This window comes from Leucopleurus acutus (assembly GCF_964270905.1).
Source record: "Leucopleurus acutus genome assembly, chromosome: 8".
Lineage (NCBI taxonomy): Eukaryota > Metazoa > Chordata > Mammalia > Artiodactyla > Delphinidae > Leucopleurus > Leucopleurus acutus.
Genome location: NC_139151.1, coordinates 49879622 through 49905974, shown reverse-complemented (window position 1 = coordinate 49905974; position 26353 = coordinate 49879622). Strand labels below are relative to the sequence as shown.

Below are 26353 nucleotides of genomic sequence, written 5' to 3'. Positions count from 1 at the left end.
AAAAACCATGCTGGGACTTCCCTGGTGGTGCAGTGCTTAAGAATCTGCCTGCCAATGCAGGGGACATGGGTTTGATCCCTGGTCTGGGAAGATCCCACATGCCATAGAGCAACTAAGCCTGTGCGTGAAAACTACTGAAGCCCATGCACCTAGAGCCCGTGCTCCGCAGCAAGAGATGCCACCGCAATGAGAAACTCGCACACCACAACAAAGAGTAGCCCCCGCTCGCCGCAACCAGAGAAAGCCCCCGTGCAACAACGAAGACCCAACACAGCTAAAAATAAATTAATTAATTTATATGTAAAAAAAAGAAAGAAACGGAACTGAACTAAACTGAAAGCTGCAAAAACCTATCAAGCCTAAAGCAATAAGGAAATGCATGTTGAAGAGAAAAGGCAAAAGATTGTTTTGCTATTCTGACAACTCTCAATTATTCATGGTAAGTCAAAAATACCTAATTGCATAGCCCTTTTCTCAGAAAATGTTCCTGAGAAATATGCCAATTAGATATACTCAAGAATATATGGAAATCAAGAACCAATCATAGAATTTACTAAACTATCTAATGCCAACAGTTGATCAGCATTCTTTCCTGCATGTGGACACCCCCACTGGACTTAGCTCTTTCAAAATACAGCACAAAACTACGGAGTAGACCCATGCAATGCAGAGAAGAGCATTACGTTCAAGCACAGCATGGTAGATGAGGCCGGGTGACAGTGCAAGCTGGGCAGGGGGAGAAGGGAGTGCTGATATGCAGCAGCAAGTGGCCTAATACTCTCGAAGAGAACAGTAACAAGTGAGTGTGACTCACATGCTGGCATCAGATCCCCTCTCAGAGCTAGAACACTGGGCCTCTGTCAGGCAAAGAAAAGGAGTCCCTATGAATAGCCATCTCTGCAAACAGCAGTTACTGTCACTCCCTAAGAGACACAAGCATGGCTGGGGACTGGCACCAGCTGACAATACTTGGGTTTTGGCAGCCCCACTTACACAGAGAGAACATCCTGGTCAGAAACTTGGCCTCTGCTGATAGAAATTCCATGTCCAGATTAAGGGCAATCCTGGGCCCACTGTCCTCTGTGAGGTCAGAGCACCCTTGGAGTACTGTGTCCAATTCTGAGCACCACACTCTAATAAGGACACTGACCAACATGAGGAAATTCACAGGGGAGCAATCAGGATGGGGAGTTGAGGAATAGTTGAAGAAACTCTATAATTGGTCATTTGAATCATCCCCAATCTTTTACTATTGCAAGTAAGGCTACAATAAATATCCTTGGGGCTAAATCTATCTATCTATCTATCTATCTACCTATCTACCCTTGTTTTCCTGAGATAAATTCTTAGAGGAATTATTGGTTTGAAGGAAATAAACATTTTTTAGGCCTTTGCTACATCATGTCAAACTGCCTTATAGGAAGGAAGTACCAGCTGATAACTCTACCAGTAAGATAGACAGTAGGCCTGAAAAATATCACTTAAAATTTGTTTACAAATATTTAAAATAAGAGAATTTTGTTGTTTTAGGTGTTTCTAAATTTCCTCTCTAACTCAAAGGTTCTGTGAGTCTAAGCATCATCCTCTAGATAAAAGACACACTCTCTACATTTCTCTATGTACAGTTGACCCTTGAAAAACACAGGTTTGAACTGAGTGGGTCCATTTATACACGGATTTTTTTCAATAAATATATAGTCAGCCCTCCATATCCACAAGTTTGGCATCCATGCATGGACATTTCCACCTGAGGTTGATTAAATTCACGGATGGGAAACCCATGGATACAGAGGCCCACTGACTATACTACACCATTTTACATAAGGGACTTGAGCTTCCATGGATTCTGGTATACACAGGGGCTCCTGGAACCAATCCCCTGAGGATACCATGGATACTGAGGGAATTCCATTAAGAATTTTAGTAGCCAAGAGTAAATAAAGTTTTCCCCAAAATACTTAAATTATAATAGCAAAACCTCAGCACTATTCCCATGCTTATTTAAAGACTAGTAATTCAACAGGATATATTCATATACTTTTATTAAAGATCTATAGGATACACAAAATATGTAAATGTTAAGCCGAACCATATGAAATTGCCATGTTTATAAGTCAAACACAAATATTGGCATTTTTGGTTCAACCTCATATAACACTTCAGCTTACGCCTAATAATTTGCAGGTATTACCCATCTGATGAGGGCAAGCACTTGGTCTGTTGATTATTTACTTAGGGACTGTGATCTAATCAGACAAGGAAAGATTTTCTGCCAACCACTGCCATCCGAAATACTCAGCACTGAGGTAGCCCCTGTACTACACTTTCCATTTATTTTGTAGACACTAGCAAACAGTATCTTCTAAACAATTTCTACAAAAGGCACAGCATTCCTACTTAGACTATAAATCTACTGATAAGGGGGCAGCTGGGGCTGAGTCTGCTAGTAAAACTATTGACTATTCCTTGAGGTCAGGTGCTTTCCCTACAATGACCCGGGGAGAAACATATAATAACCATCTGCATTTCACAGGGAAGGAAATAAGCTCAAAGAGGTCTGCTACAGATACCCAAATTTAAAACTGTGAATATAAGTTCTGAACCCAAACTTTGGCTACAAAGTCCTGGTATACGAATATCTCTTTGACATCATATAATAACAATTATATGCATATAACTAGCATCAACTTAGTGCTTACTATACACTACGTCCTATTAAATCCTCATAATGACCCTAAGAAGCACTATAATTATTATTATCCCCATTTTGCAGTTGAGGAAATTAAAGCACAGAGAGGTTAAGAAACTTCTCCAAAGTCAAACAGCTAGGAAGTAGCAGAACGGGGATTCAAATGCAGACCTACTCTGAAGTTTCCATTTGTAACCACTACACTACACACACTCAACCTAGAAGTTATAATATAAGAGAAAAATAACAACACGTACAGTACCTAAACATACCTGTAGCCTCATGCTTAATTTTTAAACAAATATTTTTTTATTCTTAGATTATATTTTTCTAAGTTTATTTGTTTTAGGTAGAAACTTAGATAGAAGGGATTCTGTGGCAATATAAAATTATAAAACTTCTTATTATGCAATAGTGAAAAGGAAACTGTAAAAGAGTAGAGCAAAATGAGGTTCAGGAAATGGACAGACTTAATTCACTTTCTACTTCCTAGAACAAATGTGAACATTCAGGAAAAATGTAAAAAGAGCATGAGGTCCATTTTAATAATTCTGTGTTAAAGAGTGTAGAAATTATGGAGATAGTAGAACATTGTAATCTTAGTACCAAACTAATCAACTCTGTACCCAAATATTTAGGTTCTGCTCTTTGACCCATGTACACCAGAGAAAGTGAAGATAATGAATTGTTTAAAAGCTTTAAGTGTCTCTGTACCTATGAGGATAAGCATTTGAATAAGAGAGAAAAAGAAGGCAAAGAAAATGTTTTTAAAGGAGAAGGAAAGAAGATAGGTTTAAAAAAACCCATCTCTTCTCAGAGAGTATGGTCCATCCACATTAGAGAAAGGATTAAGCAGATACATTCAGCTTTTCTAACAGATTTTCTTTCTCTAAGGCTTCAATACGCCTCTCACCCTCACTCAGATAATCACATTAGTTTTGTCATTAAAAGCTCCCTTTTCATAGAATGCACCTAAACCGCTTAAACCACCCAGAGAGGTCGCATACATTATCAAACACCAAGACAAACGGAAGAGATTTTCCATCTTATATCTTATTATTTCACTGTATCTATCTGCATGCTCAGGAGGCTAAGCCAAAAGATTTGGTGAGTTATCAGCTGAAAAATGATTCCAAAATAGACAAACTCTACAGTATCCTTTAAAACTGGTCATTAAGCTGAGAACTGAGAACTAGCAGTTTTTATGCTGACAGAGCAGTCAAATGACACAGAGGTTTTCTATTTCCCTTTTCTCTTCTTCCTTGTGTTCTATCAGCCAAGTCCATGATTATTTCTGCATGAATGTTGCAGCTTCTGTTAACAGTAAACAAAAGCAAATGGAGTCTGAGTGTGCATGGCTCAAAGATAAATTAGAAAGAATGATATTTGAGTTGACATGGAAAATGGCATTCAGTTGCTGCATGTGGATACTTCAGAACTGTACAAGGTCCAGGCAGAATTGGAAATCACCTGCTTTTTTCATAACCCAACTATTACATATTATCTCACCATCCTAAGCCTGAGTTACAGGCTCAGAAAAGGACGACTGTTTGTCAGCCCTTTAAAAAGGAGGAAGTGTATCAGAGGGAGGAGGAGTCCTGGTTAAATGGAACTATCCAAGTGAAAGAGCAGTCCCCAACTGGGTAGTTTTCCAGGGATTAGGGGGTTGGGAGAACAGAGAGGGGGTCAAGAAAGGAGAAACAGAATGAACAGTGAAAGAAATTGATCTGAAGCTAAGAGTTGGGAAGAGAGGCATGTAGTGGAAAAATTCTGAAATCAGATAGGATAAAATTAGAGATAGATGTAGGCAATGGAAGTTTCTCAAGCAAAAGTCAAAGAGAGATTACTTTCGGTGGGGTGCAGGCAGGAAACAGAATTATAAATATATCATAAGCAATCAAGAATTCCTTAGTATGTCAAAAGAAAGGATAAAGTTGGTAAAAAAAATATTAACTGGAGGAAATGACAAAAACAAGTCCTGGATAAAAGAAGAGAAAGGTGGGCTTCCCTGGTAGCGCAGTGGTTGAGAGTCCACCTGCCGATGCAGGGTACACGGGTTCGTGCCCCAGTTCGGGAAGATCCCACATGCCGCGGAGTGGCTGGGCCCATGAGCCATGGCCGCTGAGCCTGCGCGTCCGCAGCCTGTGCTCCGCAACGGAAGAGGCCACAACAGTGAGAGGCCCGCGTACCACAAAAAAAAAAAAAAAAAAAAAAAAGAAGTGAAAGGTGATTGTGAGGCAAAGACACAACGTTATCTTGCCTTAAAAATAAACTTTTGGGCTTCCCTGGTGGCGCAGTGGTTGAGAGTCCGCCTGTGGATGCAGGGGACATGTGTTTGTGCCCCAGTCTGGGAAAATCCCACATGCCGCGGAGCGGCTGGGCCCGTGAGCCATGGCCGCTGAGCCTGCGCATCCGCAGCGTGTGCTCCACAACGGGGTGACACCACAGCAGTGAGAGGCCCGCGTACCGCAAAAAAATAAAAATAAAAAAAAATAAAATAAACTTTTAAAATACATATGTACACAAAAGATAAAAGAAAGATTGTGCTAAATCAAAAACAGATGACAAAATATTTGAGATCTACTCCACTAATTTTGAGTGATTATTTAGGAGAGAGATAGGATAGAATATATATTTACGTTTAAGACTCAACAGCAAAATATCTCAAAAGGAACATTAAAGAAGCAGAGATAAAACCAGTTAGACTGTTCACTGTTCCAAATCACAAACAAATGAATATTAAAAAGCTGTATTCCTCTGGCATTTTTTCTAAGTCAGGGCGGTAAACTACAGGCCCCAGGCCAAAGCCAGCCCACTGCCTGTTTTATAAATAAAGTATTGTTGGAACATAGTCTTCCTCATTCATTTAAATATCGTCTATGGTTACTTTCTGCTAGAACTACAGAGTTGAGTAGCTGTGACAGAAACTACATGGCCCACAAAGCCTAAAATACTTACTATATAGTTCTTTACACATAAAGTTTGCCAACCCCTATTCTAAGTAATGAGGGAATTGCCCATATGTTTTTATCATCTGACAACTCAGTTGTTCTCCAAGTGGGCATAAAGATGCAAATGTAATTCTCACTTTGTACACAGAGTTCAAAGTTAAATCTGATAGTTGTCACACTGTGGCCAGCAATCTACCCAAATCTTCAGTCAAGTCTTCTAGTTCAGTGCAATGTGGGAGAAGATCATAGCCTCTGAACAATGGTAGACTTGAGTTCAAATCCCACTTCCACTACCTCTTAGTTGAGCTTAAATATCCTCTACCACTACCTCTTAGTTGAGCTTAAATATCCTCTCCATAAAACTGGAATTATAACTCTTTTTTCCCACAGTATTTTTGTGGGGATTAAATGAGATAGTATATATGAAAGTGCTTTGTAAATAGTAAAATAATACAGAAAGATAAGACATTATTAGCACATAGACATTTATGGAGACTCATTGGTTCGGATTTAGTTTTTTCTCATTATTTTGATCTAGGTTTTCTTACCATGGGAGAGATCTGTTCTTTAAAATAACTTTGTATTGTCAAAATTCAATTTAATTCAATATGCATTTACCTCTGGCTTGCTATGTGCAATATACTCACTGGTCATTCTACTTTTTAGATGAAGAAAAATATCTCTAATAGCAAATGATCTTGTTCCATTTAGGCTACAAAGTTTTAAACAAGGTGTGCATTTAATAATTCAAAGGGACAGTTAAATTAAAAGTGCTTTTGAAACCTGGTTCTTGTATTACCAATTCTATCTACATTCACAGCATTCATTCTAGCTGTAGAGTCTGCTGTATTCTCTAAATTTAATAACCATCAAGTTGGCCAGCTTTTGTTTTTAAAACTAAGAGGAATGCTCTTTACAAAGGAATGCTTAAAAAGAACACATACAATAAAGAATTCTGGCATGAAAAGAACCTTAAAATTTATTGTGTCAAGTGTTTTTAAATTTTCCAGAGTGTTTTCACATCCAATATTTTATTTGATCCTCAGCACATCCCTATTGAGAACATAGGTATTGTTATCCCATTGTGCAGAGGAAGACACGGAGGCCCAAGAAGAGAACAGACTTGCCCAAGATCACGCAGCTGGTAAATGGTAGTTCTGAACAAGGAACCAGAGTCAGTGCTCTTTCCACTCTACCTTGCTGTGTGGGGATCATGCCTTTATGATATATGTAGCACTTAGAATGTGTTAGCAGTTGACTGAATCATAGCACTTTGATAGCAGCTGCGATTTATTAAGCACAGACCATGTATTATATAGCTCTATGTGTCTCACATATATAAACTGTGTATATGAAGTGCAGAGCACAGAATTTGGTACATAGTAATTATTCCATTAACAGCAACTATTGGTCTTATTTCTAAGAGTTGGTTCTTAGGTCTAAGAGTTGTAATTCATACAACTCTGTAATCTCTGCATTTTATCTCCATTATTCAAATGAGAAAACTGAGGTTCAGAAGAGCTAGGTAACATGTCCAAGTTTGAGGAACCAGAAAGTGACAAAAGCCAGGATTTGCCTAGGTTTGAGGTTTGACTAACTTCAGAGCCCCTTTGTCACTAGGACTTCCTCTGATGTTGAAAGTCAGAGAATGCACCAAAAAAAAAAAAAAAAAAAAAGGAGAGAGAGAGAGAAGTATGTGATTAAAAGTGATGAAAGGACATTTTCCTATTACCTTGATAGGCCAAGCAGGCAAAGGCTGTAAAAAGTTGGACTCATAAGGGTAGTCCACCATTGCCAGATTCACCCAGGTTTCAGAGATCCAGTCTTTCAAATGCTGAACATCCTGAGATTCTGTTAATGGAGTGCATAAGTGAAGGGCTTCAGAAAGCCAGTGCAAGCCAGTACCTGAGAATAGAATCAAATTGTTGGAATCTAATAAGCACTGCTCAACAGAAGGGCTTTACAGATCATTCATTCTTCACTTGGTATTTTAGAAAACTCAGTCTTCTATACAGTTTCTCCAAGAATGCTTTTTCAACATTGAACAAAATATTTTTAGAACTGGTTAATCTCGTGATAGATAAGTTGCCTATCTTTATGAAGCTTACCAGAATTAGTATTCTGAATCATTCCCTTTTGTAAATAAACAAATGGAACATATAGAGCAATGAGAATGCATAAACTACAACTAAATAATACAAATGGATTTATCTGACAGTGCCGAGCAAAAGACAGCAGAGACAAAAAATACATACTATGCAATTCTGATTACTAAAAAATTCAAGAGCAAGCAAAATTAATCTATGGTTCTAGAATGCAGGATAGTGTAGCCTGATAAATGCAGAGGTAGTATCTGAAAAGGGCTTGAGGGGATTTCTGAGGGGATTTCTTGATCTGCATACTCATTACACTATATATTCACCTTGCAAAAATTCACCAAGCTGTGTATTTTGATTTGTGTACTTTTCTATATGTTATATTTAAATACATATGTTATAATTAAATATATAAAAAGTTTACTTAGAAAGTGGGAAGTGTTAAATTTTATACTTAAAAGGTAAAAAATCCCAAGATTCCATTCTCTTAATTAAAGCTTACCCTTTTCTGTGAGTCGACTAATGGCATCCCAGGACCTGCGGATACTCTCTGAACAATTTGGGCCACTTTTCCTAAAATCTGTAGTTACAATCTTCATAAATACACCACAAGGTACCATATTCTCAAACTGCCAGATGGGGGCAGAGGATGCAAGAGCTCTAAATGGTAAGAAGTCCAAGGAAGGAGAAAAGAAAAAAATGTAACTCATCGAATTCAAGTTTTAAAATTGAAACTTATATTGAACAAAAATGGTGAGAAAAATAACAGCTGTTAATGAAATAGAAATGAAAAATCTCAGTACAACAGAATAGAACATGTTTTACCCAAAACAAATCCCTACGGTTGCTTTGACAATTATTAAGAAAGTGCTCACATCCAACTTAAGTGCATTTACCCAACCACCAAATGAGGATACTTCATCCTGAACCAGGCTGCAAGCATGCCACCGTAAGAGCCCCCTAGGGCAATGACAGGTTGATTTCTAGCTCCTGGGATTGTTCTTTTCAAGTATTTGATTAACGTTGCAAAATCAGCCAGAGCTTGCTCTGTTGTCAGAAAATTCAAGTGTCTGGAATCCTAAAGAAAAATAACAAAGAACATGGGTATAAATGTGCACATAATAGCAGCTTAGGCATAGCATAGATCCAGAAAAAAGCCAGATAAGCTTTTCTCCAAATAGAATTTCTAGGCAACTGAGTTAAAACGCCCAGTCAAAGCAATAGCAATGCTGATTTAAACTCATGAAAAAGTGACTTTAAGTTTGTGGGAAGAAGATAATGTATTTTGCATTCAATGTAATTTCTATTAAATGCTATTTACCAAAGACCTTGTTGAGGTAGTAGAAACAGCAGAGACAAACTGTAAGTAACAGTTAACAACAAATGTGATAGAATACAATACTAATCTTAACAGACAACTACTCTATTCTAATTTTATTTCAAATCTTGAAACATTTACAATGGCTACCATATAGGCAAAGGTAAACTAAATCCTGTGGAAAACTGAAGTAAGAATCATCAGTAAAAATAAAACTCATCCTTCCTCATCAGAAAGATGATTATTACGTCTGATATACCAACAACTGGAACAAATCAGCCTGCCTGATGTACAAGTATAAAATTGGAGTTTAAAAAAAAAAAGAAAAACAGCAACCTATGGAACAACTATTTTCAGACATTGGAAAACAAGCAACACAAGACTTTGAGTCCTGAGAGAAGGATACTCCGCAAGTAAGTTCCATGATCATCTAGTTCTCTACCTAGGGAGAATTTCCTCATTGCAGTATAGGGAGGTGGAACTGAGAGTCCTGCTTAGCTGAGAAGGCTAATGAAGTGTCTCCTTTGAAAAGGTGAAAACTAATTCTTCTCCTTTTGAACTTGGGCTGGACTTAGTGACTTGGCTCTAACACGAATAGAATGTGGCAGAAGTGATATGTGACTTCCAATGTCAGGTCATAAAAAGCACTGCAGTTTCTACCTTGCTCTCTTGGATTGTCAACTTTGAGGGAAGGTAGCTGCCATGTCAAAAGGTCACTCAAGCAGGCCTTTGGAAAAACCCAAGAGGGGATACCCTGAAGCCTCTTACTAATACCCAGAATCAGTTTGTCACTCATGTGGATCTTCCATATGAGCAGAGAGGGTCCTCCAGCCTCACTCAAGTCTTCAGATGACTGAAGCACTAACTGACATCTTAAGCTCATGAGATCCCCTGAAACAGAACCACCTAGCTGAGCCACTCCTAATTCCTTACCCATAGGAACTGTAAGATAATAAATGTTTTAAGCCACTAAGGTTTAAGGTAAACTGTTATGTAGCAATAGATGACTAACACACCTACATACCCATATCAGACTATCCTATTTGACCTTCATACTTTAGTCTCACCACTCTGACTACTCCCATCACCTGGTATATTTTGGAACCAGAGTTCCATCTTTCCTCTTTCCTACTCCTTTAACCTTCCCTCTTATCCAAGATGTATGCTTTCTGGCTTCTTACCTTCTCTCTCATTGTCTGTCACTATTCTTTACTTCCAGTTTTCATGGCACTATGTATAGCTGAGTGCAGTTTTTTCCCAATTCTCACAGTATATCTGTAATACTCCCCTACGCTACTGACAAATTCTGTGAGTACATGAAGGGAAGGAAGCATATCAAAGACAGCCCTTACCGCCATTTTGCTAGCAACATATGAACCACAGGGACCTAGGAGAGGAGGTTATGTTTCTACCTGCAACAAGCTGACTACCTCCCAATGGTTTCAGGACCTGTCAACTCCCCTAATCAGATAATTATGCAAAATAATAAGCTAAAGGATAGAGTTTCCTATGTAGCCTAACAAATATCAGCAAATTGCTCTGCTTTTCATTTATAAAACAAGGACTATTTATTATTTATTTATTTATAACATGAGATAATAAAACCTCTGAAAATAAAAATAAAAAGTCCTTTCAAAACAGGAAGCCTAGAAAATGATTAACCCCAATCATTTCTAACTCATATTTCTCCAAAAGCATGGTATGTGTATAACGGTGGTATGCATGATGATCTTAGGTAGTGAGCAAACATTTTTAATGTAATACTTGTTTTATTTCAATGTAATTTAGAGAAAAATAGTACATAAAGCCTTACTAAGATAACACTAAGTTTGAAAAGTGAGTTGTGGGACTTTCCTGGCAGTCCAGTGGTGAAGACTTCACCTTCCAATGCAGGGAGTGCAGGTTTGATCCCTGGTGGGGAGCTAAGATCCCACGTGCCTCGAGGCCACAAAACCAAAACATAAAACAGAAGCAATATTGTAACAAGTTCAATAAAGACTTTAAAAATGGTCCACATCAAAAAAAAAAAAAAAAAAAAAAGAAAAGGGGCTTCCCTGGTGGCGCAGTAGTTGAGAGTCTGCCTGCCGATGCAGGGGACGCGGGTTCGTGCCCCGGTCCGGGAAGATCCCACGTGCTGCAGACCGGCTAGCCCCATGAGCCATGGCAGCTGAGCCTGCGCGTCCGGGAGCCTGTGCTCCGCAACGGGAGAGGCCACAGGAGTGAGGGGCCCGCGTACCGCAAAAAAAAAAAAAAAAAAAAAAAAAAAAAAAGTGAGTTATTTAAAGAAAAATAGTCAATGAATAATAATACAGATGGCAAATTCATATAGCCAGAATCACAAGGGTAGTACATGAGTGACTCAGTTGAGGAAAAGGTGTCCTGGCTTATTAAGCGCCTGGCTTATTAAGCGTAGATTTGTAGCTTTGGCTGAGGCCAAAGCTCCTTGTGAGAACAGAAAGGCCAGAAGGGAATCCAAGTGGCCAGCTGGCCTCACTGAATCACAGTGATGATTTGTCCTTATTGTATTGAAAAACACCTTACTAAGCAAACATTTGCGCACTCATTACATTTTTTTCCAGTGGTAGACCCAATAATTTAAGTGTATAATTTATAAAGCAGATTATTTACTGACATTTTTTAAACACTGAAAAGTTCCCTCCAATCTCTGCAGCCATAGATTAAGATTTGCCTGGTGAAGGCTAGCCTCATCACACTGAGTTAAAGGCTGATCATTATACATAAAAAGTAAAGATTAAATACAAATTACTGAAATTTCAGGCAGTTCAACTTAAAGCTATCATTTCTTTCTTACAGTGGGACATGTAATTAGAAAATGTTCTAAACTTAAAAGTAGAAAATACACTTACGTTGAAGGAGTTGGCACCAAAGGGTAGGGACTCTCCATAATATCGATGTTCAGCAAACACCAACATAGCTTTCAGTTCCTCAGCCACATCCCACATGAACCCCTAGGAGGAATTTACAAATTCACAGGATAAAATCAGGTCGTGAAAAAAAGTCTGAATCTCTTTGCAACTCATGAAATGGACCAAAAAGAGTTCTCTGAGAAGCTGCACAATTCATATTTGTTTCACAGGTAAACAATATAATTGCTGTTTCACTGTTGCACATCAATCTCACACTGTATTGTGGGACTCGAGGGACATTGTTCCAGCTAATGATTAAGAACTCTCCAGACAATAGGGGCTTCTTAGACAATGGGTGAATTTCCAGGATGTCCGGCCCCCTTCCGAGAAGGAGGGAGATAACAAAATGTAAAAAAGGTGTCTGTCAAAGACCAATCAGGCAGCTGGGGACAAGTTCCCTCTCTGGTCCGAGCCTAAGCCGGGACTAATCAGCAGGAGAACACAACCAAATCTATAATTTACATACGGGGAAGTGGGAACCTATAAAACTGACATATTCGCGCCCAAAAGGGTTCCTTCTTCGACCTCCTGCGTGAGGACCAAGGAACCCCGGTGCACCGGCCCTCAATAAACCTCTTGCGTTTTGCATCGACTTCCGACTCTTCTTGTTTCCTGGGCGAGTCGAAACTCCTAGGAGACCGCGAAGGTCTAACAGTATTAGAGCGAAACAATTAAAAATAAGCCCAAGTTGCTCAACTACCAGTCATTCCAACTCTCCTTATTCTGACACTCTAGCCTCAGAATCAACATTATGTCTAAAATAGCCTTCAAATTGCACTGTGTGCCAAAAAATCTAGGAAAGACCTGCGGATAACTAAGTTATCTGTCTACTCACAGATAACTTTTATTTATAACATGAAAGAGAACAATACAAATAAACATATTGGACTCCCTTGGGTTTTAGGTTAATCTTATTTACATGAAGATAAATAGTAGCTAACCATAGCTAGTATTAATTGAGTGCTTACAACTTGTCAGATACTCTTCTAAACACTTTATATGTATTCACTTAATTATCACAACAATCTAAGAGATAGGCATTTTGATTATACCCATTTTACAGACAAGGACACTGAAGCACAAGAGTTTAAATAACCTGTGACAGTCACACAGCTAGAAAGTGGCAGAGCTAAGATTCAAGCACAGGCCATCTGGCTCCAGAACACAACCACATCAAGTGCAGTAAGACCTCCTTATTTCCACACATAATGCTGGTCATTAATCAACCATTGCATTTTTTCACTTACCTCAAATTGTGCCTTCAGAATCCTTCTTAACAAAGCATTCTAGGTGCCCAACTTCAATCGACTAGATTTAGCACAGTCGATCTAGACAAATCGACTAGATTTGTCATTCCCTGTGTACATTATTGCTTTTTAATGAGCTGTTGCTCCCTGACAAAGACTAAGAACCTCTAAGGTTTTTTTGTTTGTCTTGACCAATAAATGAACAATTAAAAGGGCTGTATGCATGTGAGGACAGAGAATTTAACCTGGTATCTGTGATGGTTTCAATAACCCCCATTTTCTCTCTTAACACCTTGCTCATTCCCTGCCATGAATCTACAGATTCTGTAACACCAGCTCAAGATGCCCTCCTCTGCCTGCCCCCACTATGGCTTACTGATCACACCCTCCGCTCAACACCACTGTGCTAGGTATAGATCTCTATTACTTTGCTGCAATATTTGCTTACATGTGTGTCTGACCCTACCAGACTATGAGCTTCTTAAGGGTAAGGATCATCCACCAAAATAGCCAGAGGAGTTGACCTCAGGGTTTGAGAGGAAGCAACTGTATTGATTATTTACCTGCACCTATTTCAGGGTGTTTTTATTTTTCAAAAGAGGTCCATGTAACATATTAATATTAAATAACATTATGTGTCAGCATTGTTCTAAGTTCCTAATTCTTATTTGCCCTCATAACAACTCAATTAACTAGACATTATTATAACCGTTTAATATATAAAAACTAAGGCACAGAATAAGAAACTTACTCAAATCACAAAGCATAGTGGCAAAACCAGAATTCAAATCTTATCACTGGCTGACATCTTCACTCTTGACCACTATGCTATACTGCCTCTCAATAAATAAATGTCCAGAATATGTAAATATGCAACCCAAACATTTTAGTATGTAAAGGAAGGTGTGTCTAGGGCTGGGAAAGGGTCAAGATCTGTCCTTCTAGGATCTGCCTCTATCAGGTACCTGGAACTCTTCCTACCCTGAGTAGCTCTTCCTTTCTACCACTTCAGACGTCAGAGATTCCCAGCAAGTCTTATTAAATTATGCTGCAGTGCCTGTCAGAGCAGTGGGGTCTGTGGAGGCAGGAACAGTTGCCTACCTATGATAAAGAACAGGAGCTGGGAAAATAACTGGATACGAGAAGCTGCCCCGTGGCCTTGGCATAAAAGAGAAATCACATTAGAAAGAGAAAGGGAGACAAGGCAGCCTCAGTTGTTTCACAGAATAACAGAGCAGGAATCTGATGGAAAGTAAGTCCTGATTTCATCTGTCACTCATCTAAGAGAGACAGATATCTAGGATCTCAGCTCTTAGGGAATTATTTTATTTTCAACTAACATATTTAGACTATTAGCATTCCTAAGGAAATAATCAGAAATGTGGAATGTGATAACACAGTATAATTGGGTTCATATCTTTGCTTTCAGTGCAGTTCAGTTCAACATTTACTAAGACCTCCTGAATACCAGGCACCATGCCAGACATTGGCAGTGGAGAAAATATGATTCAGTCCTCACTTTAAGGTAATTCACAGACTAGCTTTTCGGTAGAAAGTTCCCATTTTCTAGTCTTAGCTCTGGAACATTAAAAAGGAAAATTTCTTCCTTCCATGTGTCCTCCTAAATTAAGTTTTGTTAACAGATTCAAGCATTACTATAAAAGATGACAGAATATATAGTCAGGGAAGCAAGATAACAGCTACACTTTTTTACCCTCACAAATATAAGAAAAATGGTAGAACAGGAAAGCTAAAATATAGCTACAGTTTTACCTTTGTCCATTCCTATTTGACAATCAAACTTGTATTATTTTTTCTTATTTGCACTGGCTTTGTTTAGATTTTATTAATTCATTCATTTAACAAATATTTATTGAGTACCTACTATATGCCTAGCACAGCCCTGGATCTGAGCATACAACACTGAACAAACAAAAATTCCTGCCCTTGTGTTCACATTCTAGAGACCATAATAATAATAATAAACTATATGCCATAACATTCCCACTCCCATTTCCCTCATATCCTTGTTCAATCGTTAAATAAGCTGGGATTCTTTTTTTAAATCTTTTAAAATTCAATTGTCCAAAAAGAGTATTTCATTCTTTTCATGTGTAATTCTTTAAGGCTGAACAGGCTTGTTGGATATCTGTATTTATTCTTCTGTGAACTGCCTATTCATGTACTTTTTCTGTTTTTCTATTATTCATGAGTTTATCTTTTTGTTATTTTTTAAAGAACTTCACAATACAGAAATACTCAGTCATATATACTGCAAAAGATTTTTTCCAGTTGATCATAATAAAAAGGAAATTGAGCCCAGAGTTTCACAAATCTGCACATACCGTATTATTGCAAAACCAGATAATGTCCCCTTCATTACCAGTGTAGAAAAGTATAGATCCACCATCTTCCTTCCAATGTTTATCAGCTATTAGGTACCGTTGTTTAAAAGTTTTATCAGTATGAAATCCAAAATGATCAACCTATGACAAAAAAGAAACAGACAAGACATATTTCAAAGGAAAGTAATTAAATATCAAACAAGTATTTATATTTATTCCTCCATTAAAATCAATCTATGCTACAAAAATCACAAAAAAATTTAAACTTCACTTGGTTTCATTAGTAGTAGTAATATTGATATTGTTATTTTGAAATTATTTTCTTTATATTTTAAGATAAAGCAATGTTATTGGTGGTCAAGATTTTCAGTGTAAGACAAAAGATACAATTATAAAATCAAGTAGCTACTTAAAAACAATAATGTTAAAATTGAATGAAACAGTAGAACCTATTAATTGGAACCTATTCATTTTTAAAATACAGACATTCCTTACTACCTGAATTTTCATTATTGAAACTTTTAATATCAAAATTCAAGGACTAAACAGACCACTGAAAAGGTCTATAAACATTGTCACCCCAATAACAATTAACATTCCAAGGGCCAGGATTTTGGTATCTAATACTATTCCCCACTAAAACGAATAGGGCTTGTTAGTGAAATGGCTGCCTGACATTTGGGACAAGAAAGCTACGAGATAAACCAATGCATCTTCCTGTGCAAGGAAGCACTCAAAAATTAATGGAGTTATATCTAACAAATATAGGAGACAACTACAAAGGACTATCATTGGCTAAAGTTTTAATAAATTGAACATAAAACAAATTGAACATAAGAATAATGATTGTAGTTGATTGAAATGTTCAATTCATGAAAATCCATTACTCCATAAGGATATCAAAAAAGAAAAAGCAAGAAAAATATTCATTCGCCACCACTTAAGTTATTTATTAAACCAACTCCTCACTTAGAAGTTGTAAATAAAAAAAGTAAAGAACTCAACATTTAACCTGCCTTTCCAATAGAATTATATTTCAGGGTACCAAATAGTCCCAGTTGATGAAAAAGAGCTCTGTTTTACCAAATGTCAGCTAATGCAGAAGGAATGACAGAATTAGAAAAATGATATTTGGCAAACCCTAGTGAAGTTACTGATTCAGGCAAGAATTACCAAATAGTGTTAAAAGCATTAGGAGAATGGATGACAGGAAAATGAACATTCATATTATTTCCAAAGTAATACCATAGAGAATACTGTCACAAGATCAGGCTGTCATCACCTTAACCTAGTAATCAAAGTTAGCATCACTAATAGTGGTGTGAGCAGGAATTATGTATCTCCTCACATGGTACAACACAAAGCACATTTCACCTAGGATGAATTCTTGCCAAAAATGTTCGACTTCTAGCTTAGTCCAGTCTTTAGATCTAATTTCCAGTTTCTGGGAAATACAAAGGGTAGAAAAACAAACTGAAGATACTCTGAAGAGGCAATCAGACAAATCCAAAGGTAAGACATTTTACAAGAAAAAGGCAAGGCAATATCCTGATAAAAGGACTGTTTTAGATTAAATAAATTTTAAGGAACATAATAATCAAATGCAATGCATGATTCCAGATGGTATCTTGGTTTGAACAAACAAGATATAAATGACAATTTAGGGACAACTGGGTTAATTTAAATATGGACTAGGCATTAGGTGAGACTAAGGACTTGTTAATTTTGTTAAGAGTGATCATATTGTTTTGGCTACATAAAAAAATGTTTTTCTTTTTCTACAGCTGTACATTGAAGGATTTAGAGAGAAAACGTCATGCAGTTTATAATTTACTTGAAAATACTTCAGCATAAAAAAGTAAAATGAATTTAAAGGAAAAAATATAATCTACACTGAGAGAAAAAAACACACTGGATACTGAGACTTTGTGAGATACAATATAAAACATGTCAGAATGACACAATTTTAAGCTTACATTGCACTTTAAATATATTTTTTGAGCTTTTTCACCCTTCTCTTAATAAACTCACCATTTAAAAAATACAATTATTAAACCCTATAATATGGTAAAGTTCATAAACAACTATCTGAATTTAAAGAGTTACCCAACAGTACAGAGCCCACTGAGCCTTTAGGGTCATAGTGTTTGAATTCTTCAGTGCTTTGGAGGGACAGGAGTGAGAATGCAGGGTGCTCTGGGGCACACATAGGCTGATCCAGTACTGCTCCAGCCTTCCTGGGGCAGGAGCTGGTTCTGACCTAATCCAGATCTTGTAAGATTTCCCTTGGCCGTTCTAAAACAGATGGAACTTCCTGCACCCACTCCATCTACACACACACACACACACACACACACACACACACACACACATATACATGCATATTTCACATTCATACCAGAGGTCCCAAAATGCAAGTTTCTCAAAACTGCACCTAATGCACACTTCCCAATGTCCACGATCATCACCATATATAGTCCTAAAATACAAGCTATTCTAATATAAAGACTATCTACCTTTCAGTAAAATAAGCAGTCTGTATGGAACAGGTATATAATAATGATGTCCATGTGCTAAAAAACCCCTCCCATGACATATGTTAACTCTCTCAATCACTTATTCAACAAGCATCTATTGAATGGGCCAAGTACTTGTTCTAGGCCAAGTAGTAAACTAAGCAACAGGATAAAGAGTTAGCTGAGCCACAGCTCCTTGATTTAACTTAAACTAATTCAATTATACCCACTAAGCCTAAAAGTAAAAAAGAGCAAGAGAAACAGGCAAACAGTGAAGGGAAGATAGACAAGTGATTCCACTTGCTTCCATTCAAATTAGTAGTGTTTCTCCACATGAGGTCCCTAGATATCAGTATCAGCTTCATCCGGGACTTGTTAAAAATGCAAATTCTCTGGCTGAATCCCAGGCCTACTGAATTAGAAACTGTGGGGAGTAGAACTCAGTAACTTGTGTTTTAACAAGCCCTCCAAGTAATTCTGATGTACAGCTAACATTTTGAGAACAATGAGTTAGCATAAGCCCCCAAATAAGACAAGAATCTGCTATTCCTTCTCTTGATCTAGGTTTCAGAATACTTCTAATATGTAAGCATCTCAGTATGCTGAATGAAACTCTGATGTTTAAAGATGTGAATTACCACCCAACATGGCCCCTAAATACAAGCCAACTGCATCATTTGAAGCTCAACAGGAAAAACCATCATCTGTTTCAACAAAGGAGGAAGGACTAGCTGTGTTGGACTTAAAGGAAGGAAGTACACAGCTCTCTAACAAGATGCCTTCTCCTGGTATTCTCAAAGATAATTCTGCCATAGTGATTTTCAACTTACCCACTGACTTTAGAGCCTAGCCTTGTACAATGAGATATCACCGTTCCCTTTAAAAGCAGCCCACAAAGAAACCTATTTCAATAATACAGTCTAAAGGTTTCAAATTTGAAAACATGGGTATGTGTTTGTATATATCATGTTAAATGTATATGGTGAAAAAATTCTCGCCAGAGGAAGAGCCTGTATCTAGAATTACAAGAGCCACAAGAACTTTAGACAGAGAAAGCCAAACCTCCTTCTGTGGCTGCTCTCAGGGCACTCCTGCTCCTAGCAATCCCTAACTGTTTAGCTTGGGGAAAAGCGGGTGGAACTCTGGTATGACAGAAAGAAAGCAGGTTAGAAGTCAACAGATCTAAACTTGAATTCCTACTGTGGGGCCTCAGGCAAGTCACTTAACCTCTGTGAGCCCCACTGTTGTCCTATATAAAATAAGGATAATAACACATAACTCAAAGGATTGCTGTGAAGATTAGAGAAAACATATCCAAAGTATTAGGTATAGTCCCTGGTATATAATACATGCTCAGTGAATGTTAGCTCTCCACTCCATCCCATCTGCACACCAATCCTAAGCATGGAGTACTTAGATGGGGTAAATAAGGCAGAGAGTGATGAAGCTCTTCACAGAATTATAGGACATACCCTTAGAATGTCAAAATCTCCTATCTCTTGAGTGCTTCACCTAAATGTTAAACAGCTAGAAAGAGGTAGTGAAATATCATTTACAAAACATTAATTTGCAGAATTTTCTTGACTCTTCCTAATTATCAACGATATCAACTTCGGGCTACACAACTATAGATATTTTCCAATACCTAACGACCCAGCATACTAGGTGCAGCATGCCCTCTGCTGTTGAGAACTGAGGCCTGCACGCCACTTACAGTCCTGTGCTCCTGCACAGAGATTTTATAAATCACAACATAAAAGGAGACAGGGACATAGAAGCCATTTTATCTGCGTTGTTCAACTGAAGAAACCAGACTCAAAGAGGTCAAGTGCCTTGGTCAAGGTTACAAGTCAGAGGCAAACCTGGAATTTTTAATTGTTTTTTCAATTTAGTGTATTGAGATAACTAAAATAATTAATAGCACTGTAAAAGCCACACAGGCATGACCTCAAAAAGTAAAAACACCTCTAGTCACACACAGCAGTCCTTTCTAGAATGTGGTCCTAGAAATTCCAAGAGATGCTTCCCTTCTTCACCTTGTAGAGGATAAAGAGATCCATGAGAATGGGTAGGCAAGAAGGAATAAAGAGAACAACAACCTTTAAATAGTTTATTGTGGCAATACTACTACTCAGAACAGCATACAATTTAAAACTTATGAATTGTTTATTTCTGTAATTTTCCATTTAATATATTTGGACCAAGGTTGACTGCAGGTAACTGAAACTGTGGAAAGGAAAACCGCAGATGAGGGGGACAAACTAATGTTTTTCTTCCTTTATGATGGAAGAGATGGAGGCTGGTATCTGGTAAAAGGTAAAACGATAAAGACCCCCACCCCCAAAAAGGCAAAACCATACTTCTCAAGTACAGGATACAGACCTGTGTATGTATGTAATTTACAATCCAATTGTCCGTATTCCCCCTGCTCTGAAGGGATGGTCCTCCTGCAGAGGGCTGTGATGACTTCCCAAATCTACTCTTCTCCAACTGAGCAAAACCCCAGTTCTTACCCATATAACATGATTTCTAAAATCTTCACAACCCCATTCACATCCTAGTTCAATTATCTTCCCTTTCATGGACGGTGTGCCCAGAATTGAGCACAATGCATGAAATGTGGTCTAATGAAGTGCCTTGCTCACCAATGGCTAGAAATAAATAACTTGTGAGTATGTTTATAGATATAGATCCACTAATTCAGCCTACTTTAAATTGAGAGTCAGGGAAAGTGTACTGCGTTGAATAATGTCTCCCCCAACATTCATGTTCTTCCCAGAACCTCAGCAAGTGACTTTATCTGGAAATAGGGTCATTACAAATATGATTAATTAAGATGAGGTCATGTTGGAATAGGGTTAGCCCTTAGTCCAATATAACCGGTGTCCTTATAAGAAGAGAAGAAAAACAGAGACAGATACAAAGAGAAGGCCATGTGAAGACACAGTTATACAAAAGACAGACAGCCACATGATGACAGAAGACAACACTGGAATTATGCAACTGCAAGCCACTAAGGATTGCCAGCAACTACCAGAAGCTAGGAGAGAGATAGAACAGATTCTCCCTAGGAGGAACCAATCACACCGACACCTTGATTTTGAACTTCTGGCCTCCAAAACTGTTAGAAAATAAATTTCTGTTGTTTTAAGCCTCCCAGTTTGTGGTACTTTGTTACAACAGCCCTAAGAAACTAACATAGATGGCCTCTCTGTGGAGGTGGCACTGGGGGTAAAGCCTGAAGAAGCCAGCCAGGGGAAGAACTCTAGAAAGAAGGAACAGAAAATACAAAGGCTCAGAGACTTGGCATGTTGTAAAAACAGAAAGGAGACCACAGTGTCTGGAACATGGTGAACAAGGGGAAGCATTGTGGTATGGGATGAGGCTCAGGGCCAGGTGGGCCACAGTAGGGAGTTTAACACAAAGAGCAGTGAGAAAGCCTTAAAGAGCTGTAGGAGTTATTCTGATCTATGTTTTAAAGAGATCGCTCTGGCTGCTCTGTGGAGACTGGCCTGGAGAATGAGATGATAAAGAAAGGGAGAAAAGTAAACAAAAGGCTACTGAAAGGTCCAGGTAAGAGATCATGGTAAGACTGAAAAATAAGCCAGGTTTCTTCAGTCACTATATATATAATATATATAACATCATACACCACTTTCTAAAATCATAATACACCCAGGAAAGATCACAATGAAAAAAGACCCAATGTATGACATCAGTAGTATTTGCATAACAGCAATCAACAAAAGGAAGTCTTTTGAATAGCTATAACCACCACTATTGTCCTTTAATAACTGATTCTGCACTGACCCTGACTCTGGGCATTCTAAATAGCAAGAGCCCTGCTAAAATGGTGAAAGAGTTCCAAGGCCATCAGGCTCCCAGTAGCATTTAATGGATGTGAACAAAGCAGATTTTACTTCTACCCTTTTCATCCAGAAACTAAAGAAATTATACAACGTGAGAATGTAATTGTTCTCAAAGCTGATGGTCTCTGTTCCTCTCTGGTGTGACAAAAGACATCAGGGACCACAATCTTTACCTAGTTACCTCTGTCAAATCAATAAACTACATTTTTAAAAAGTAGTGTATACAAAGAAGATACTACTACACAATGCTAAAATGCATCTCTTCCTCCCCCACAAAGGACCTTCTGTGAATCATACCGTGAGAACTGCTGAAACAGAAAACTTACAGCATTCTCTCTTTAGAGATTGCTTTAAAGAAATAATTTTTTATTACACTAATACATGACTTTAAAGGCTTTTAGCATTCCAAAAAATTAAACTTTACAAAATGCCCACATGAAGATCATACACAAAAGGAAGCATTGAAGAAAGTAGCAGCCTGAGCTTTTTCCTTCTGGGGAACTCCAACATCCAATTTTCAGTCCTGGTTTCACTATAAAATAGCCTCTAGAGACTCTTAATCATCATCTTAAAAATACACTCTATAGACTACTCATTGTTTTCAGCATTCATCCGGTCTGAATGATAAGGGCGCTGTAAGAAAGATAAAGGAAGGGAAAAGGATATCCTCAGCTGAAACCAAAAAGCTCAGAACAATGGCAGCAAGTTCAAACAGGACCAAGCTGCTCCTTGATTACTTTCAGGTGCTTTTGTCATTAGGCCACAGTCCTGCATAGCAACTGCCCAGAGCTAATACGATATATAGATAAATGACAGTCATTGTTTACAGTCATTCATTCATTTAACAAGTATTTCTTGAGTGCCTACCAGGGGTTAGTGCTAGAGATACAACAGTGAACAAGGTAGATATGGTCACTGCCCTCACACTGCTTATAGTCTAATGAAAGAAGCAGATAATAAACAAGCAAATACACAAATAAAGAAACACTTAGAGGGACTTCCCTGGTGGCTCAGTGGTTAAGAATCCACCTGCCAATGCAAGGGACTCGGGTTCAATCCCTGGTCCAGGAAGGTCCCACATGCCACGGAGCAACTAAGCCCAGGCGCCACAACTACTGAGCCTGCGCTCCAGAGCCCACGAGCCACAACTAGTGAGCCTGCAAGCCACAACTACTGAAGCCCACACGCCACAACTACTGAAGCCTGTGCGTTCTAGGGCCCACGTGCCGCAACCACTGAAGCCCGCACGCCTAGAGCCCGTGCTCTGCAACAAGAGAAGCCACTGCAATGAGAAGCCCGTGCACCGCAACGAAGAGTAGCCCCTGCTTACCACAACTAGAGACAGCCTGTGTGCAGCAATGAAGACCCAACGCAGACAAAATAAGTAAATAAAATAAAATATAAAATAAAATAAATTTCAAAAAGAAGAAACACTTAGAAACTGTAATTGTGCAGGTTTGACTCTGACAGAGAATAACAGAGATAGACCTAATTTTAATAGGGTGATCAGAGAAGGGGTCTCAGAACAGGCAATAGTTAATTAAGCCTTTAATCTCCACAGCCTTCTAGTTAGGTATGTCAACTGTGTGAAAAGGGGATTCTATTCAATGCCACTTCTTCCACAAAGCATTCCTTGGTCTTCCTGCCTTCTTTGTGCTTCCATGGTAATTTCAGCTCTATTATAGTGCTTTTCAAATGTAGCCTTTGCACTGTATTTACCTATTTACACATGTCGTACACCTGCTATACTATTATAAACCCTAGACTAAAGTAACCCTATATAATAAGATGCTAGAATCTATTAATCAAAACCATGTGTATTATTCCCACCTGCCCTGTGAATAATGTAAGGCCTGCACTAAGGGCTAAATGTACATTCTCTCATTTGTTCGTCACAGGAACCCTATGAAGTGAAGAGGCTGCACCGTGCCATACTGCCTCCCTTTTCTTGTTCATGTCTGAATCCTCATAGAACAAAGTACAATGGGCACAGGACTTGCTCCATCAATGACTGCTGAGTTGAACTGAGCAGAAAAAGTGAGAAGTGTGATGTGACACCAGGAGACCAAGTAACCCAGGCTGGACTTGGGCTATACCAGTTAACTCTACTCCGGGCCCTTGGGGCCACCAGTGAGGCTCTGTTAGCTTTCTTGGCTCACGAGCCCAGCTGCTCCACGGCACGCGGGATCCTCCCAGACCGGGGCACGAACCCACGTCCCCTGCATCGGCAGGCGGACTCTCAAACACTGCGCCACCAGGGAAAGCCCCCTCTGTTAGCTTTCTATCAGGTGTGTTAGCCTCAGGAAATGTGAAGAGATCCTAAAATTACCAAGTTAAAATCCTACTCAACTGTGAAAGAGTAGAAGAGTGGCAAACAGAGGTGACCATGATTAATATTGATTCTCCTTAGCAAGGACAAGGCCCTTTCATACCCCATCACTTCCTGAGTGCCTACTGCATGTGTCTGGCTATACTGGATACGATAAAAAGCACAGTCTTTGCTCTTAAAGAGGACACAGACTAGTGGAAACAAGTGAGTAAAGAAACTATCTCTACCAAGGGATGCACATTATGCACAGGATGCTTGTTACGGCAGCCAAGAGGAGACACAACCCAACTAACTGCCAGTAGAGGAGGCTAGAGAAGAGGCAAACTCAGAGAAGCTGACAATGCCTGTGCTGGGACCCTGCCCACCTCTTTTCCAACCTCACCTTCTGCCACTTGCCCCTCTCATAATTCAGAAATCATTGGATATAATATGCTTTCTCAATTCTTCAAAATTCAGAAATCATCTGGATATAACATGCTTTTTCATATCATCTGGATATAATATGCTGCACACAGATTTACCCCTGCCTGGAATGTCCTCCTCCCTCACGTCATTACAGAAAACTCCTACTTCACCCTCCATGCATCCAGGTGTTCACTCAAGCACTGTCCCCTCTGTAAAGCCTTCCAAGACAACCCTAGGCCCAGAGGAAAATGCTCCTTATCCAGTGGAAAAAGCCCTGCTTTGTAGTCTGGCAATCCTGAGTTGAAATGCTGATTGTACTACTTTCCAGTGAGGTAGATTCCAGCAAATATTTTCACATCTATGAACCTCAGTTGCCTCATTTCTAAAAGGGGCTACTAATATCTTCCTGACAAGGTTGCCAGGATTCAAGTATATATATCCCTGACCACAGTAAAGGCTCAAAATTTATTGAATTATAGCAAATAACCCCTGAGGATTGATGGCCATCAATAATTTTATTTTTTGTATTTAAAAAACACACAAAAGTACATTACAACCATATGGATATTTTTACAACATTTAACATGTGACCCTGGGGAACCTAAAAAGCAATTTGACAATGCATTTTCCCCAAGTATAATTCTATCTTTACTAAGGCAGTAAAAATCATGCAAGATAGGGGCTTCCCTGGTGGCGCAGTGGTTGAGAGTCCGCTTGCCGAAGCAAGGGACACAGGTTCGTGCCCTGGTCTGGGAAGATTCCACATGCCGTGGAGCGGCTTGGCCTGTGAGCCATGGCCGCTGAGCCTGTGCGTCCGGAGCCTGTGCTCCGCAACGGGAGAGGCCACAACAGTGAGAGGCCCGTGAATCGCAAAAAAAAAAAAAAAAAAATCATGCAAGATAGCCTTTACATAAAGGATCTTCTACAAGAGAAAAGAGCTGCCAGAAAGTATATAACCAAGAAAAGCTTCGCCTCAAAGGCTCATTTCATTTAAAAAAGAAAGGAAGGAAGGAAGGGAGGAAAGAAAGGAAGGGAAGGAAAAAATCAGTGGAAAAGAAACAGCACATTCTTAGGAAAATTATTCAGGGGTAAGAATTACAGTCTGTCAACACTACTTACTATAGGATATCCCCTCCCTTGGGACTTCCCTGGAGGTCGAGTGGTTAAGACTCCACACTCCCAATGCAGGGGGCCCAGGTTTGATCCCTGGTCAGGGAACTAGATCCCACATGCTGCAACTAAGACCTGGCCCAGCCAAATAAATAAATGTTAAAAAAAAAAAAAGAATATCCCCTTCCTTTAAAACTATAATTCAAGGGTTTCCCTGGTGGCGCAGTGGTTGTGAGTCCGCCTGCCGATGCAGGGGACACGGGTTCGTGCCCTGGTCCGGGAAGATCTCACATTGCTGCGGAGTTGCTAGGCCCGTGAGCCATGGCCGCTGAGTCTGCGCGTCCGGAGCCTGTGCTCCGCAAAAAAAAAAAAACAGCTATAATTCTAGAAGGCTACAATGAAAAGGTAATTACCACTATTTGTAAGTGATGGTGTTTTCATCTCATAGCATAGTACCTCTTAGAGTTCCCCATTTTAAAAAGTCTTTTTTGTTCATTCTCAAAATGGATGAGTATTAAACAAGAAATAAATCTTCTCCCTTACAGTATCCT

The 26353-nt window shown here is 38.9% G+C and overlaps 1 protein-coding gene across 5 annotated transcripts in view; it reads right to left on the bottom strand.

Moving 5' to 3' along the window:
* The window catches only part of PRCP (prolylcarboxypeptidase), a 70997-nt gene that overhangs the window by 24987 nt on the left and 19657 nt on the right, over window positions 1-26353 (bottom strand). For all 5 annotated transcript variants that reach the window (XM_082844920.1, XM_082844921.1, XM_082844917.1 and 2 more), the window contains exons 3-7: window positions 15574-15714; window positions 11922-12023; window positions 8633-8814; window positions 8239-8396; window positions 7373-7545 (exon numbers count right to left, since the gene is read on the bottom strand). In XM_082844920.1, the coding sequence (XP_082701046.1) occupies window positions 7373-7545; window positions 8239-8396; window positions 8633-8814; window positions 11922-12023; window positions 15574-15714 (756 nt within the window). The remainder of the gene's footprint in view (window positions 1-7372; window positions 7546-8238; window positions 8397-8632; window positions 8815-11921; window positions 12024-15573; window positions 15715-26353) is intronic.